This window comes from Cyprinodon tularosa, unplaced genomic scaffold, assembly GCF_016077235.1.
Source record: "Cyprinodon tularosa strain WSP-4 unplaced genomic scaffold, ASM1607723v1 ctg1328, whole genome shotgun sequence".
Lineage (NCBI taxonomy): Eukaryota > Metazoa > Chordata > Actinopteri > Cyprinodontiformes > Cyprinodontidae > Cyprinodon > Cyprinodon tularosa.
This window is the reverse complement of record NW_024038146.1, coordinates 20,175-38,910: the sequence shown is the minus strand read 5'-3', so window position 1 is coordinate 38,910 and position 18,736 is coordinate 20,175. Positions and strand designations below refer to the sequence as shown.

The 18,736-nt window shown below is 40.6% G+C and overlaps 1 protein-coding gene across 1 annotated transcript; it reads left to right on the top strand.

Moving 5' to 3' along the window:
* Nucleotides 1–12,379: 12,379 nt before the first annotated feature.
* Nucleotides 12,380–14,417, top strand: LOC119778398 (gastrula zinc finger protein XlCGF57.1-like). Its single transcript, XM_038277605.1, has one exon. It carries the CDS (start codon nucleotides 12,493–12,495, stop codon nucleotides 13,951–13,953), a length of 1,461 nt encoding a protein of 486 aa, XP_038133533.1. The 5' UTR covers nucleotides 12,380–12,492; the 3' UTR covers nucleotides 13,954–14,417.
* The last annotated feature ends 4,319 nt before the right edge of the window (nucleotides 14,418–18,736 follow it).

The window sequence follows — 18,736 nt, the reverse complement described above, 5'->3', positions numbered from 1 at the left end:
GCCTGCCACTGTTGTATATTTGTTTGGCACTACTTTGTAAAGCGGAAGGCTACGTGTTTATAAAAGCAATAAAGGTGGAGCTTCCTTGTTCTCTGTGTTCAACCAGAGCGGGCAGTGTGGCTACCGGTTAACTTGATAATAATGTCTCCTATTTATCTCATAAGTGAGTTAACATTTATGCAAAGATGCATTCACACGGTTCAGATGATGGTGAAGTGTCTGGTGGCTGCCATGGAAACGGTAGGAGATCCGCTGCAGAAGAACCAAATCAGAGTTAAAAAACATCCAATCCAATTTTATTTAAGCACTTAAAAACAGCCACAGGTGACATTTCAGGTGAGCTATTAGGTTTGCTGTGTTAAAAAACCTACAACCTTTTTCCTCCTCTTGGCTTTCTTAGCAAACCAAGAAAAAATAACCGTGTTAAAAAACCTACAACCTTTTTCCTCCTCTTGGCTTTCTTAGCAAACCAAGAAAAAATAACCGCACTACTGAAGACATGTTTGTTAATTAACAGTCAGTTCATGAAGGAGCCATATTTGGGTCCTGCTAGTAAGGCGCTCAAAACCCTGCTTTGGGGCTGCTCTGCCTGAATAAAATTACACCAAATGTAATTGATTTATCTGCTGCTGGCCAACGCTCTGACCAATGAGAGCAACTGACTGTGACGTAGGAAGCGCGACAGCCAGCTGGTGGGGGAGTGTAAACAAACAGCCTGTCAGCCTCTTCCTGCTCACGTTTCAACAAAAACCCAAAGTCTAATCTTTCCAAACCTGATTCCAAAGCTGAGTCAAAAATCACCATCAGAGCCAGCGGTCCTTCACACACGACTATTCCGAGAGAGGGCCGCTGCAGATGGGCTGCCATTAGCCCTGGCTGCCGTTAGCCCTGGCTGCCGTTAGCCTTGGCTGCCGTTAGCCCTTGCTGCCGTTAGCCTTGGCTGCCGTTAGCCCTGGCTGCCGTTAGCCTTGGCTGCCGTTAGCCTTGGCTGCCGTTAGCCTTGGCTGCCGTTAGCCCTGGCTGCCGTTAGCCCTGGCTGCCGTTAGCCTTGGCTGCCGTTAGCCCTGGCTGCCGTTAGCCCGTTAGCCCTTGCTGCCGTTAGCCTTGGCTGCCGTTAGCCCTGGCTGCCGTTAGCCCTGGCTGCCGTTAGCCCTGGCTGCCGTTAGCCTGTTAGCCCTTGCTGCCGTTAGCCTTGGCTGCCGTTAGCCTTGGCTGCCGTTAGCCCTGGCTGCCATTAGTCCTTGCTGCCGTTAGCCTCGGAGCTCCACTTGTTGCCGCTGTCCTCTGAACTTCGAAAATAGTTTTTTTAATTACGTATTATATTGTTAAATGGACCATATAGTGACGCTTTAAAGTATAATATTCTCACCTCAAATGATCTTAAAACGTACTTTTATTGAGCAACAGAAAGAGAACTTTTAATTTCCAGTGATGAGAGTAACATATAGAAAAACAAATGATTGAGAGCAATATAAAACATATAAATGAATGAAATGATAAAAACAACAGAAATCATAATAACTCCAACATCTCCCTCTTGTTTTACATTTTATTCATATGAGGTAACACATCTTACTTCAGGATTTCCACCACTTGCTTTTTGCATTTTCGGTGGGTCTGTCACTCCGTTACCCCTTTTATTTCCTTTTTTTATTAAAAGCTGTTTCTTGCTCCAGACGTTCAGCATCACGTAGCAACTGGTATTGAAGCATAGCACAGAGGAGGCCCCATCTCCATGAGTACCCCATTTTCTGCTCAGTTACAGTGACACCGGATTTATCCTAGGACACTACAGAACGGGGATCGTTGATTGCTTCACCAACATTGAGACGAGTGGCCCTAATTAACCAAACCCCTTTGAAGTTGGTCTTCCCCACCATTCCAACTAGGAATCCAGCACTCGCTGCAACTTACAGTGGCTGAGGTGTATCCAAGAGTCTCTTTCAGCGATCTTCACTGCCGTAGGGGTTGTAAGAAGAACTTGGTAGGGACCCTGCCAACGTGGACTGGACCAGTTTTTCCATTTAACAACTTTGATGAACACCCAGTCTCCTGGCTTAATGCTGAGTGGTTCCTGTTGGGAGACAGAACCATTCAGCAGTAAACTTGCTTTTGACACTTCTTTTTCCTGCAATACTTTTCTCATATAGTCGACTAAAGTTCCTTCTTCTTCTGCTTTGTCTAGGTCTGCTTGGAATAGTGGGATTCTATAAGGTCTTCCATGAATGATTTCAAAAGGAGTCAACCCTGTTCCTGTAGGTGTGATTCTCATATACAGTTTAACTAAGTCTAAACATTCTGGCCAAGGCCTTCCTGTTTCTTCCATGCATTTCTTAAGTCTGAAACATATCAGACATACCAAACACCCCTGACGCTGCCTGTTTTGCGGATTCATCTGCAAGTCTGTTACCGCAGGAAACTGCATTTACACAAGGCTATGTTTTGTCGTAGTAGTAAAGCTTGGAGAAGCTGCTTCAGTAAACTGGCATGTGTTATTGTTTTGCCCGTAGCAGTAATCATTCCTCTTCTGTCCCATTGTTTAGCAAAAAAGAAGATAGTGGAAAAGGCATACTGACTGTCTGTGTAGATGGTAACCTTTTGACCTTTAGCTAACGTACAAGCTCTAATCAGAGCAAAAAGCTCAGCCGCCTTTGCTGAGTGAACAGACTGAATTTGCCTTGCTTTTATCACTTTACAAGGAGATTCAACAACCTCTGCCTCTGTTTTCTCTCACAAACACTTCTAACTCATCTAGGTTGGTGTAAAACACTTGTCCTCTGCCTGCAGTTCCACTTCCCTTTTCCTTGGTAACTTCAGCTGCATGTCTAGCATACTCCATTATCCTCACAACATCAGCTGTTCTGTGCTCTACCAAATGCTTTCTGATCCAGGAACTAATGTGTGCCTGGAACCCATTCATTAAACCATTTTTAAGCTGTGCCTGATAAGTACTGTCCTTATCAGCATCATAAGGAATGCCACTGTGAGCTCTGAATTCTCTTTCTAATCTAATTTTGTAATCATCCACATTTTCTCCTGATTTTTGTAATACAGTGGACAAATGGGCATTATCAGCCCTCTTTTTAAACTCATTGTGCATGGCATTGCAAAGAGCAGCCCACTGAGGCTGTAAAGCTGTTATAACTGTTCCATTGAGATCTCCTTGGCCATAAGGATTAACTCCACCATTTTGATCTCTCCCTGTGTACTGGCTACCTATTCGTCCCCACAGAGTAGGACCAACAGCACAAAACAGTGCCTGTCCAAATTCTTGTCCATTTAGTTTGTAGGACATATAAATTGCTTCCATTCCTAAAATCCACTGTTCAACATCCTCCTGTGGACTAGTGAGACCTTCAACTGCACGTTTTGCTTCATTTAAAGTCCATGGCCTGAACACTAGCATTGTTCTGTCCTGTGCATTGTTGGATAGGGTATTTGGGACTTCTATCAAAGGCATTATTCTATCAAATTCCTCAGACAGTTCACTGAGTTCTGTAGCTAATTTTTTATAAGGAGACTGGTGGGTGGGGTCTTCAGTTTTCAGCCTTAGTCGGGTATCGTAAACATGCTGGTATTTCTGTTCACATTTTACTTCTTGTTTTGCTGCTGTTGATGGTTCTGGAGCAGCAACAGCTCCAGTTTCATTACTTTGCGACACGTCTCCTGACTCCAGGTTAGCTGGAGGGGCAGTAGGCCTTCTTTGAACAATTTCATTGTCCTCTGGACGGACAAACGTCACCTGATTTTGCTGATCAGAATAGGGAGGCAGAGACTTATTATCTCTATTTTGTTTTGCTTTTTTTATTGCCTCACACCAGTTTTGGGCCTGCTCTAACCAGCTTTTTGCAAGTTTTAACTGGTCCTCTTTTTCTTTTTCCCATTTTTAGTGCTGACACTAATTTCTATTTTTTGCACCACAGTTTGCCACTGGTCAACTGTTAATTTTCCACTAACTCCATATTTTCTTTTCCATTTCTCAAGATATTTTAAGTGGTCTGGGTTTATTTGACCCATATATTTTTCATCTCCTTCATGCAAAGGTACTTTGCTTTGAGGTTTTCCCTTTTTAATTTTTTAAGATTTTTAAAATTTTTATTTAGGCCTATTTTTTATTTTATTTTATTTCTTTTTATGTTATAAATTTTTTTATTTCACTACTCTGTGTTGTGTTATTATTATTATTATTATTATTATATCTATAACCGGTTTACACTTCTATTTTGCGCACACTGGGGACTGCAATCCCATAACCTAGGTATCCTTAGGGCTCCAACAGCCTTGTTCCAAAAGCGCTTCTCTCAGGGACTTCAACCCTTTTATTTCCTTGGTACCTTTACCTTATGGCTCCATCAGCCTTGCTCCGAGAGCACTTTTATCAGGGACCTCAACCCTGTGAGTCCCTTGGTACCTTTACCCACTACACTCCTAAAAGCTCCAACTCAAATGAACTACTCCAACCGACAACAAGCAAGTAACAAGTAATCTCACGATATAGGTTACAAGCTATATAAGTTAGTTATAAGTTAGGTCATCATGTTTTTAATGGGAGGAGCAGATAGGACGCTGGCGTTGGCTGTTCGCCGCTTCTCTGCAAATCTGTAAAAATCTGTCCTTCTCTGCTAAATCCATCCTACTGTACCGTATTTTGGGAACTCAGTTACTACAGTAAGAGACAGATTATTTTGTAGTACACACCGAATTTGTGTGGTACCCTGGACTTACCTGTCACTACGCTGGACACTGCTTGCTAAGTGAATCGTCCTTTTCTATGGGCTTCAAATCCCCCAATCCTGCTGCTTCCTTTTTGTTTCCATCAAACTGGATTATTCCTACGGAGATGTCTAAGTGCTTCATGCCCTCCCTGGATTATCTATGCACGTCGGCCTGTTAGCCCGTTGGCAACTTGTTTGGGTTGGCTACGCTAACAGAGTTAGCGGGAGCTACTCTTCTGTTTACAGAGTCCTATCAGCACCATCAGTCTTCATAAATCTTCCAGTGCCTCCGCCTTCCAGCGGAGGTCTGCGAATGGAACACCACCTCTGTTGAAGCTGTGGATCATCCTTCTGGGTATGGCTTTTTTCCACCACTGCTCACCTGGATCCTGGCCAACTGTTAGCACCAGCACGGCATCACTCCGCTTGTTGTCCATCGACACCACGAAACAACCACTTCGGATTCTCAACATTAACAGAGCTCCATTGGATCTTCCACGTCGACCCCGTTACATCCACCGGGGATCCGGGCGCCGCCTTGTAATGTCCAAACGCGGTGACCACGTCCTGTCGCGCAACAGGTACGTCACCATCTGCGTCTTCTGAGCGCTGCTATGCCTACCTCAGATATGGCTGAGTGGGACCGGCGAACTGGAAGACCTGGAGTGGATTTCAGCGTTCTCCGCACTCTGCATAAACTGGACTCAAATTCCCACATCACACTGGAACAGCTTAATGTGCAGTCACTGTCAAATAAATCCGGATTCACCCACGAACACATTCTGGAAAAAGAAATAGACATTCTCTGCCTCACAGAGACTTGGCAACAGCCGGATGTCTACAGCTCCCTAAATGAGGCCGGCCCACAAGGGTACTCATACCTGGACAAAGCCCGCACAACTGGGCGGGGTGGGGGCCTTGCTGTTTTATATCGCAGCTACTTTGCAGTGTCCCTCCTGTCTGTACCTGGTGCTTCCTCCTTTGAAAGCCTTGTTTTTAAATGCAATAATCCTTTCTCTGCTACAGTAGCTGTCATATATTGCCCCCCTAAACCACAACCAACTTTCATTTCTGACATTCATCAGTTCCTAATCTCTCTCCGCACTGCACACTCAAATATTCTTGTTATTGGTGATCTCAATATACACATGGACTCACACACTTCCCGTCTAGCTGCCGAATTCAAACAGGTTTTGGACTGTCTAAATCTTCAACAGCTCACAGCAGAGATGGGGACTCGAGTTTGTGACTCGTACTTGAGTCGCACTTAAGTCGCATATTTAATGACTTTAGACTCGACTTAGACTTGCATTTGAAGGACTTCAGACTCGACTGAGACTCGTGATTTCTTACTTGTGAACAATATTTTATTTTTAAGTGTTTTTTGTTTTACTCACTTGACTGACCGCCGCTCGCCTTACCCGCACACAGCAGAGGTAAAAAAAAAAAAAAAACGGCAAAGGGGCTGTCAAACTGTCACGTAGCACTGACGTCACTGACGCAACGCTACGTGACATATATGCCCGCGCCGTGCGCATGCATGCATGATCGACAAGACAAGCTTTAAAAACTTCATGGCAGTCGTATAGGAGAAATACGTTGTGAATAATGTTGTGAATTGGCACTAAATAAATAAACTGAATTAAATTTAAAATACTGCCCGCCAAGTCGGTTCTGTCTGTTCCAGGGAATTAAGTTACAAAAAGTTATTGCCACAATGTTTCTTTTATGAAAGAATTGTTATTGTCCTGGTATTTATTTAGGGTTTTTCTTTATCTCTTGTAGTTGCTAACTTTATATGTATTAATAAAAAGCAGAATTGTGATTGTTTTTTTTTTCACAGCCCTCATTTTCACTTAAAAATAAAAGAGCAGACATTTACTCCTAAAACTAGATAAAGTTGTAACCACAAATGTCAGGTATATACTGTAAGAAAATTGTTGTTTTTGAAAGGAAAAAATAAAGATGCAAAATTTAACTGGAAAAAAAAATTGCGTGTGTGCTTTTTTTAATTGTATTTTTCATTTACCAGTTCAAGATGATCATTCCATAGATATAATAGTGACATTTAAGCTATACCGTCTCAGTGACGGAGATGAAAACACAAGGAGAAACAAGCAAGCACGCAAATTATTGCACTTTTTTAAATTAATCGAGTGATTAGAATTTATTGTGCGATTAATTGATAATTGTGACAGGCCTTCTCAAGACTTGAGACTTGACTTGGACTTAGGCTCTCAAGACTTGAGACTTGACTTGGACTTGAGCTCTCAAGACTTGAGACTTGACTTGGACTTGCAAAAAATGACTTGTGAACATGTCTGGCTCACAGATGGCCCCACCCACAGCAAAGGGCATACTCTGGACCTTGTTATAACTGACTCTCTTCCACTAACCAGCATCAACATATATGATGTTGGTGTCTCAGATCACCTGGCAGTTACATTTAGACTCCCAATAACCTTTTTCACCAAACCAAAACGCCATATCACTTTCAGAAACATCAAAAACATTGATTCCTCATCCTTCAACTCACATCTTCAGCATCTTTCCCCCTCTCCACTCTCATCAGCCAGTGACTTAATGGACTTTTACAACACAAGCTTCAACTCCATCCTGGATACTCATGCTCCTGTAATAACCCGGACTGTCACATTCACATGTTCCGCTCCTTGGTTCACCAAAGAGCTAAGGCAAATGAAGAGGACTGGCCGTGTCCTGGAGCGGGCATATAAAACATCTGGCCTGACGGTGCATAAATTGGCCTACCGGGAACATCGCAGAAATTATGCTACAGCCTTCTCCAAGGCCAGGTCCAATTACTACTCCTCGCTCATCAACAATAACCCAGGTAATTCCAGAAAACCCTTTTCCGCAATCAGCCATATTCTCAAACCACAGGTCTCCTCCTCCTACAACCACACAGATATAAACTGCAACCGGTTTCTGGATTTCTTCATATCAAAAATAGACAGCATCCGCTCTTCCCTTTCACCTTCAAACAGCACCACTATTGATACCCCTGAGACATCTCCCACACAACTCCTATCACACTTCTTTCTGCCAATGCAGCAGGAGGTCGAGAACATCATCCCCAAATCTAAACCATCCACCTGCTCTTTAGATCCCCTCCCATCCCCTCTGCTCAAAACTCACCATCAATCCATTAGTCGTCTCATAACCAAAATAATAGCCAGTTCCCTGGAAACGGGTACTGTCCCATCTACTCTTAAAACTGCCCTAAAAAAACTCCTAAAAAACCCCACCTTGGACCCTGAACCTCTGTCAAACTACAGACCCATTTCAAATCTCCCATTCATCTCCAAACTCCTAGAAAAAGTTGTTTCCACCCAGCTGCACAACCACCTTAAATGCAATAATCTGTATGAAAAATTCCAATCTGGTTTTCGCCCCTCCCACAGCACAGAAACAGCTCTCATCAGAGTCACCAGCGATCTGCTGATGGCCTCTGATTCCGGTTTCACGTCCCTCCTCATTCTTCTCGACCTCTCTGCTGCGTTTGACACAGTAGATCACCACATCCTCCTCCACCGCCTCCAGCATTTCACTGGTCTCTCTGGCACTGCCCTCCACTGGTTTCACTCCTACCTCACTGACAGGACCGAGTACGTGGCCCTGGGGGAGGCATCATCCAGACTAGGGGTGGGTATTGCCAAAGAAGTCACGATTCGATTCGAATCACGATTCACAGGCCACGATGCGATTCTATCACGATGCATCGCGATACTTGAATTATTGCGATGCATTGCAATATTTTCTCCTCCATGTTTTGTTTTTTAATGACTCGGCACAGTATCCCACGGCCGGAAATGCTTGTGACACAAGGCAGCGTGCGTCAACACATTTCCAGCGACATCTACTGGACTGGAAGTGGTATTGCACTTGTTTTTGGCTGATGTTCGCCAACCATTCATGCAATTTTATTTATTCATTTTTTTAAATTAATAATCGATTCTTGACATCAAGAATCGATGCAGTAGATCACGAAAATTAGAATCACGATGCATCATCATCACGATTATTTTGCACACCCCTAATCCAGACCTCACACTGTCACCTGTGGGGTCCCCCAGAGCTCCGTGCTCGGCCCTACCCTGTTCACCATCTACATGCTCCCCCTTAGTTGTGTCGTCGGGAGGCATGGGGTCAACTTCCACTGCTATGCTGACGACACACAACTTTACATTAAAATGACTCCTCCCAGCTCCCCCGCCAACTCTGTCACCCGCCTCAGCTCCTGCCTGGAGGATATAAAGGCATGGATGAGTCAAAACTTCCTGCAGCTTAATGCCTCAAAAACAGAGGCCATCCAAACTGATGGCTCTCAGAAAATTACTGGAAGGAAAACTCAATCAGTGATCTGCCTGCACTCAGTAAGCTCTGCCTCTGCCCTCAGCCTGCCGACAACCTCTGGACCCTCAAGGTTCCCCCCCTCTGCAGCTCAGCTCCATTTCTGAACAGGTACAGACCTGAACACTCACAACCAGCAATAGACCTGGACCTCCACTAATCTCTCTGTCCTCCTCAGCAGTGAACCAACTCGTGACCAGTCAAGCCCCCTCTTGGATCTGACCATACTTTGTACATTTATTATTAATAAATCTTTGAACTTTTTCATCTGCCTCCGAGTGTTCTGCATGTGGGTTAGACACATTAATCCGAACATGACAACAACAGCAGGCGTTAGTTTCGATTACGCAATCTCTTAGACATAGCATGAAGTTTTAAGATAGGGAGCTTGTCTGGTTTCAGTATACGCTTTATAAACGTTGTCGGGGTTACGAACTTCCACTTCTGTGCTTCTTAAATGAAAAACAGGAACTTCTGTGCTTCTCAAATGAAAAACAGGAAAGCATTCTTGCAAAACATTTGACCGTCTTATGACCTGCATACACTATTTCCAGTGATGAGAGTAACATAGAAAAACAAAGGATTGAGAGCAATATAAAACATATAAATGAATAAAATGATAAAAACAACAAAAATCATAACAACTCCAACAGTACTATGCACATGTGTTTTTAACGAAGTCATTTAGAATGTTTTTAGAGCATAAACAGTAGTGTATAGGATTTCCTGAAAGAGCGCGCCTGCACGTTCCTGACGCTACGGAAACCGCGGCAGACCAAACCGGATGAAAGTGCGCATTCAGCTCGGCAAAGAACTCATGCTCTTCCTCAACACTGAAGTCCTCAGACATTTTTCTTTCGTTGTTTCTTTCTTTGCACAGGTAAACAGCACATTTCTTCTTCTACGCTTTCATTATCGGCAGAGCAGACGCTGAATGCGCACTTTCATCTGGTTTGGTCTGCCGGCCTCAGTAGCGTCGTGAACATGCAGGTGCGTGCTTTCAGGAAATCCTATACACTACTGTTTATGCTCTAAAAACATTCTAAATGACTTTTTTTCAGGTAAATTATGGACGCTACCCACTCAGGACACTTGGAATACATTGGACGAGCAGTATGGAGGAATATTGACACGTTTTTTGTGGACTTTTATGGACCTTTCTGTCTCGGGCACCATAGACCTCCATTATTTGAATGTCAGCAGACAGCAAGAAGCCTCCCAGATCTCCAGATGCATTTGAGATATCAAAAAAGTACTCCAGAGTTTTGTTCAGCATGGGGGTGAGTAGAAAATGAAGGCTAATCATGTTTTGGGTGTACTATTCCTTTAAGAATAGAGGCACACTCCATTCCACGGGCAGAAGTGGATTCTGGGTTGCATTTCATTCTATCTACATGTCTATGGAGAAGAATGTTACAAATGCAAGATGTTGAGTACCTTCTATCGGGATGAGAACTGGTCTGATCCAGTTCATCTGTAAATTGAGCCAAATGGATGTAACAGGAGTTTGTTCCAAAGGGGCTGATGATGGGAGCTGACAGCAGTTCTGAGGAACCCATCTGTTTGCTGTCAGATTATGGAGACAATTTATGTGTCACCTGCTAGGGAGCATGTCAGGCTGCTTTTCAGCCTCTCTGGACCTCTGCAGGTGAGCTATGGGCAGCAGCTGACCTGAACAGGCCAGAACCGGTTACCCAGTCTAAGTAAGACCCATTTTCTGATCTTACATTCTGAGAAATATCGCTGACTTCCTGGTAGGGATGTTTTTCTGAGTGGGGATTGGTCTTCTCTGAAAAGAGGTGGACCAAAATGGAGGTCTTTCCTGAAAAGATCTGAGGGGATCTGGGGGCTTTCCACCTGGACCTTCCTTTTCCACTAAGTGTAATAAGGAAATTATGGAAGGTAAGTCCCTGCCTAGTCATGCTGGTGAAGGCTTCAGGTATGGTTTTTATAAACTGTCCCAAAGAGAGACTCCAAGGTGCTGGATTTCTTTGGCTTCTTGGGCAAAGCTTCCTCAGATTTTTCATCCGTATCATTGCCATTATTATCTTGCTGTTCAATTGGACAAAAAAAAAAAGATTGAGCATACTTTAGCTCTTAAATTAAGTAATTTTCTTTGTAATCCAATCTTTTAATCATGAATGAATAAATGCGTTGTTTCCACTGCATGAACCATATTTGCAGCAATGTCCATAACAACTGCTGGGTGTTTGCTGCTCAGCCCCCATTTCTGTATGGCCCCCGTCAACATATTAGCAATATTTGCAGCAGTGTGGCTCAAGGTAACTTCAGTGGTCTGTAGGACATGAGACATGAGGCGCCACTCATTGTCAATGTAGTGTCATACAGGACTGCATTGACAGTGATGTCCATGTGTCAAAAGTTATGCTGACTCTCTGCTAACTGCATTTTCATTTTGATGTCCCATTTCACTCGTGTTTACATCATGGGGATAACGGTGTCGGTCAGATGTTTACGTTGCACCATGACATAGTGTGGTTGGAGCACATGAACGAGCTGCTTAAAGCCTTCATTTTCCACCACAGAGTAGGGCCGTAAATCTTTGCACACAAAAGTTGCGATGACCTGAGTTATCTTAATGGCCCGCGGAGAATTTGCTGGTAACGCTATCGAATCCCTCCATTTTTTTTTGTGTAGCTCTGGAAGGTTTGTTGTCAGATTTTAGCATAGCATGACATCTTGTCAGGGGATTTTGGAGATTTGTAGTTTATTAACAGTAACTGACCTCCGCTTGACAGATCTTGCAGACCACTTTGGCTTTATCCACCACATTGTCTTTAGTTCTTTTAAATCCGAAATGGTTCCAGGCGTCAGACTTTAATTGGGACGGCTTGCTGAGCGGTGTGTTACTTGCGTCGGCCATTTTGCATTTGCCCACACCTGCTCTTGTACGTCAATGTCACTCACGTCTCTATAAAACTAATCGATCTCATTCCCTACACATTGATTTTGTTAAATCTTACTGGAATCGATCCAAAATCGATTAAATTTATTTATTTTTTTAACCCACCCCTATTATAGATAAAAGTGGAGGTCCAAACCTGTGACTGTACTATCAGGTTGCATGATGGGATATGTAGTTCCAGTCTGTTTGTATGTAGTTAGATTGACACAATGATGATTAAAGGATCCACTTGCCCCCAAACTGAAGGACAGAGTTTGGTGCTTTTATGTGAGGTGTCCTTTCTTTAACTTGCAATAATAAGTCTGCTGTGTTTGTCTTTCAGACCGCCTGCAGGATTTTGTTGGAAAAGAGGAGGATTTCTCTGACCAGCAGCTCTGTGGACAGGAGAGGAATTCCTGTTTGGACCAAGAGGAACCAGAACCTCTGCAGATAAAAGAAGAGCAGCAAGAACCAGAAGATCCCTGGACAAAAGAGGAAACCATGGAGCTCCCCATTAGTGAGCATGAAGAGCTGCAACCTTTCCCATGTTTGACATGTGGAGAAACTTTTCTAAATAAAGAACATTTAATGGTTCACATAAGAACTCACAAAGGTCAGAAGATTCATGAATGTCTGTCCTGTGGAAAAATTTTCAAAATGAAATCTGATCTTGATAAACATGTGAGATTCCACACAGGTGAGAAGCCTTTTGAATGTCTGTCCTGTGGAAAAAGCTTCACCTCCAAGTCTGATCTTAATATTCACATGAGAATTCACACAGGTGAGAAACCTTTTGAATGTCTTTCCTGTGGAAAAAGCTTTACTCAGAAATCTAGTCTTGATAGACACATGAGAATTCACACAGGTGAGAAGCCTTTTGAATGTCTGTCTTGTGGAAAACACTTTACTCTGAAATCTAATCTTGATAGACACATGAGATTCCACACAGGTGAGAAGCCTTTTGAATGTCTGTCTTGTGGAAAACGCTTTACAATGAAATCTAATCTTGATAGACACATGAGATTCCACACAGGTGAGAAGCCTTTTTCCTGTACCATTTGTAACAAGAATTTTACTGAAAAGAATAATTTGACTATTCACATGAGAATTCACACAGGTGAGAAGCCTTTTGAATGTCTGTCTTGTGGAAAAAGCTTTACTCAGAAATCTAATCTTGATGCACACATGAGATTCCACACAGGGGAGAAACCTTTTTTATGTCTTTCCTGTGGAAAAAGCTTTACTCGGCAATCTTATCTTGATAGACACTTGAGAATTCACACAGGTGAGAAGCCTTTTTCCTGTACCATTTGTAACAAGAAGTTTACTGAAAAAAGTCATTTGACTTTTCACAAGAGAAACCACACAGCTGAGAAGCCTTTTGAATGTCTCTCCTGTGGAAAAAGCTTTACTCAGAAATGTCATCTTGATAACCACATTAGAATTCACACAGGGGAGAAACCTTTTGAATGTCTGTCTTGTGGAAAACGCTTTACTACGAAATCTAATCTTGATGCACACATGAGAATCCACACAGGGGAGAATTATTTTTCTTGTACCATTTGTGACAAGAAGTTTATTAGAAAACGTAGTTTGACTATTCACATGAGAAATCACACAGGGGAAAAGCCTTTTGAATGTCTTTCCTGTGGTAAAAGCTTCGCTCAAAAATCTGACCTTAATGCACACATGAAAATTCACACAGGTGAGAAACCTTTTGAATGTCTGTCCTGTGGAAAAAGCTTTATTAAGAAATCTCATCTTGATGCACACATGAGAATTCACACAGGGGAGAAACCTTTTGTATGTCTGTCTTGTGGAAAACGCTTTATTCAGAAATCTAGTCTTGATACACACATGAGAATTCACACAGGTGAGAAACCTTTTTCATGTCTGTACTGTGGAAAAAGCTTCACTCAGAAATCTAGTCTTGATTCACACATCAATCACATACATTTGTGACAAAGGTTTTAAACAAGAAGGTAATTTGAGTCTTCAGGTGACAGTTATTCATGCAGGATGTGGAATGATTTATATATATATATTTAAACATTTGTTTCATATAAGTCACAGCAGTTAGACTCCACAGGAATGAACAGTAGAGGCGTTTTCTGTTTGACTTGTCATAAAATGTCTATCTAGACATCTTCACCTCATTACATGAGAAACCCACAGTTAATGATCTTTTGAGCAAAATTTTGATGAAGCTGTTAATTAATAAAGCTCATTTCACATAGAAACTAGAACAGATAAGGTGTTATAATGTAAACCTGGTAAATATTCAGGTCCTGGGTGAATATGTGGATGTGAACATATGAAAGGTAACAATTTTGGGCCTGAGGAAATTTAAATGGTAAAAAAAAGAACGTTGTCCTGACAAAAAGATGTTTACATTCACAATTTTTCACTTTTCCTGTTATGAAGGGTTAGGTTAGGGTTTGCTGATCCAGATGGACCCCTGCTGTAACATTTTGGCATGGTGTAGCACAACTTTTTTCAATGAAAGTATTTAGAATAAAAACTCACAAGTTTTATTTTTTTAGCTGAATGATAAGTTATTGGTTGGATATATTCCAGAAACAGATTTTAATTCAGATGAAAATAAAAGCAAAGGTAGGACAGATTTAATATGCTTTGCTCAGATTTTCTGATGTTTTTGGAGGATTTTTTAAGGTCAGCTGCAAATGATCAGAGTTTAGCTAATTCAGTGTCTTGTTGGCTTTCATTAGCAATGCATCAATCAGCCCTGCTACGTGTGTTGTTGAAACCAGGCCCACCAAAACTCCAACTGTTTTTGGCACAGTGTTAGAGCTATGGTCAATAGATATTAGAATGAAGTAGATCATCTATAGAGGAGTCTCAGATGAAGATTTGGGACATATAGAAGTGTGTGTCAGTCTCAGAGTTAGTCAGCTACAAGCTAATTAATGTTGCAAAGTAGCTCCAGCCACCTTGGAAGGGGGTGCTGGGATTATGGGGTTAAACTACGGGACATCAAAGAACTCAGTTTAGAGGCTGGAGTCTGTAGTTCAGGTAAATTGAAGTCCTAAAATGATGAAACATGTTTGTTTAAAAAGATAAACTAGATTGATGATGTTGCTGTTATTTTACTGATCAGTTTGAACCTGCTTTAACTCGGTAAAAAGCCTTTGTCTTAATAATGTATTAAAGAAATCTGACTCTCCTCTAGAAGTGTGAAGTTTCTGCTTTTTAAAGATTTTTGAAAGTATAATTTTCCTTTGAATTAATTCTAATAGTTTAGTTCTTGATTCTGTAGATGTTCTATTTACCTGCTATGATTTAAAGTAACTATCACCTATTTTATACAACTGATTTTATGGATTATATTCTGCTGTGGATGTTTTTAATTATTGTAATCACTTCTAAATTGATGAACGAGCAGCAATAAAAACCTCATGGATTGTAAAAATGTGTTTCTTTATATGGTTTCATATAAATTAGCCTAATCTGATGTTTTTATTTATTAAAAATCATTACAAAATGCCAAAATGAAAGTTCAGCTTCACAGATGAACTCGAGCAAACATTTTTAGTCCAGTGGGAGGCTGAGTGCACCGTGTGCAAAGCTGGCTCATTAGTTTCAGTGTCTAATAAAGGTGCTGGAGATCTCAAAGCTCACATGGACACTGAAAAACCTGAAAAAGCTCTGAGAGGTGAGAGTTATTCTGCAAAGGTGACTAAGTACTTTGTTAGACCTGGGAACATTTGTTGAAGCTGTATTTACTAATACAGAAGAGGTCATGTTTAGATTTTATTCATGTATTATAAATGAGTTATAATTTTCCTATTTTGTTACTGCTTGTTACAGGTATTAACAGGTATTTAGGTATAATAAAGCTGTTGATGAACCTTTGAGAAGCCTGTCTGAATCCGTCTGGAGGCTGGGCAAAGTGTCCTCTTTATGGAAATCTAAATATGCTCACCCTAATATATATACCTATTCTAAAAGAATTAGTTCTGTAGTTCCCATTTTTAAGCCAACTGATGTTTGCAGGAGCTGTTTTGAACTAGACTACAGAGGGACGGCAGCAGTTTATGGATCATGTTACTTCATGTTTTTGAACTTTATTAGGGAGATTCACTGAGCCTCCTGATGGGTTTTTAGGCACAAGACAATTTGGAGATAAAGGCTTGGCTCTTTATCTAAATATAATTATTATAAAATCCATCTAAATCCATACTGACTTTCAGAAAGCAACTTATATTTATTAATCAATGTATCTAATCCAAAAATAATTTCTCCAGAATTTTGGAAAACTGGAAGTAGAGAAACAGGCCTATAATTTGTGAAATGCTTTCAGTCCTCACATTTATAAAGTGGAATAACTTGAGACTTTTCATATTTTCTGTAAATTTACGTGACTGAAATGACCTTATTAAGTACGGTCATATCAGTGCCATCGCAGTCAGTCGACCTCTTATTACATTTATTGACAATTCCCTTCCTCTCACAGCAGTGAGAAACAGTGAACAAGGATTTCTGTTGATTAATGTTTCATTCAAAGATCCAGTTGTTATAGGATCCAGGATTATTTTCTGCCAGTTTGGGTCCAACACTAACAAAATATTTATTGAAATTATAATTATAATCGTATCGTTTACAAAAACTGGAAATTTCCTTTTTCCAGATTTTCTTGATAAAATTATTGAATAAATTCCAAATCCCTTTGATATTATTCTTATTTCTACCCAATAATTTACTGCAATAATCCTGTTTAGCTATTAGTAGAATAGCAGTTAATTTATTCTTATATTCATTCTCTACATCCAAAGACTTGTGAGATCTCTTTATAGTTTGTTCTTTTTATTTTTCAGGCTTTTTGCAAACCCTTGGTGATCCATTAAACTTCTATTTGTTTTTATGAGAGAATATTATTAATGGAAGTTTTTATTAATTATATGCTATATCGACATCTTGCAAAACAGACTCCAAGTTATGTTTCAACATAATCATCTTTGAAAGACTTCAGTGATTCCTCTGTCTTTACTGTTTTAAACTGGATTACTTTCATCCTCATTATTTTATAGAGAAATTGTCGCTGACAATGAAGACTTGAAGATGATCACTAATTTGCTGAACTATTGATTCACTTAACTTATTGTTATCTAAGATATTAGTAAATATATTTTCTATTAAAGTGGCACCGTTAAGTGTGATCCAGCTGGGTTTAGTGATTTTGGGGAAAAAGGCTCAAACTGTAGATGGTATTAATGAACTCTTCAGGACGTTTATGGTTAATTGAGTTAAGTAGATCTACATTAAAATATCCAAACCATACTTTAAGGCTGTTGACACAATTGTCTACAATTTTTTGCAACAGATATTTTTTGGGAAAGACTTCAGAGTCGAGCAGAGTTTTTGTAAAGGCTTTGCTGTATTCACCTTTTTGATGCATGCCTGTTGCAGTTACCATTTGAGTAATAAAACCTGTTGTTGAATTTCCCATGAGTGTGCAGGTATTTATGTACCCTTCTAAGATTTAGTTTGGATTTCCTGTGATGCATCATCACATAAACTCTTTATTATGGATAAAAGGGACAGTTTTCAGAAAGCAAATTGCCATGTTTGTTTTCTTTGCTCTGATGCATCTAAATGAATCCCAGTGCAACCTGTTGCTTTCAGAGTTAACCTAATGTGTCGATACGCTCCACCTGTTGTGTGAAGCTTTAAGGTTTGTTAGAGAACATTCTAGAAATAACCCGACAGGAAAACCCAGGAACAGAGCAGACATTGATGGATGTTGGTGGTAACATCAGGTAAGTGCAGTTGTCTTGCCCAACGATACGGAGACGTACGGAGCTGCAGCTTGAACAGATAAATCCCAGCTCCTGAGCCAGCTTATGCTAACGTCGGGATGGAGGAAATTTCTGCTGCAAACCCTTGAAGAATTCAGTGTTTCATAGCTTTACTCTGGAGGAGCTGCAGAGATCTACAGCTCAGGTGGAATAATCTGTCAACAGGTTAGCAATCGGTCATCCAGAAATTGGGCTCTATTAAAGCAATTTGACATTAAAACCTTATATTATTGGGAATTGTGTTCAATTATAATTGGGAACATTTTGATTGAAATCTTTACCCTCATTTCAGTCTTTAAAAGATGTGGACATTCATTTATACAATCGTTGCCTCATGACTGCAGAGAGATGCTATGGATGGTGAGCTATGCTGCAGGGTCAGATTGTGTTACTGAATGCTTTTAGCCTAAATATGTAAAAACAAACTGAATTTATAATGCAATTGATCTAAACCTTAGAAAAGAAGCCATTTTTTCACCTTCTAATTTTCCCGCTCACATGCCATATGAGTAGATCCTTATTCTTAAAAACAACTCTAAATACGCCTAATTAAAGAGAAAAGGGTTAAATGTTTAGATGTTTTCCTGGTCCTACAATAAAGGAGGCAAATATAAATTTCAGGCACTTCTGATATTAGTTTGAGAAGAATTTTAAAAGCCATTTGGCATTTCCTGCCATTTTACAAACCTACATATGGAAGCAAATTGTTAGCATATTTAAAATGAAAAACCATGATCAGAAATGCTTTTTCATTTTAAGAATGAGGCTGCATTGTTTAACTAATAAATGAAATTAGTAATTAATAATCCTGTTTGCATTTTCATCATCTTCCTCAACACCGCTCATCTTTTTACTTAATTAAAACTAAGAAAGAAAAATACATTTGAGATTTATTTTCCAAATGTACCCCAGCATATACATACCAAAAT

Excerpts from the sequence above, each read along its gene's own strand:
- LOC119778398 (XM_038277605.1), top strand. The coding sequence starts at position 12,493 with ATGGAGCTCCCCATTAGTGAGCATGAAGAGCTGCAACCTTTCCCATGT.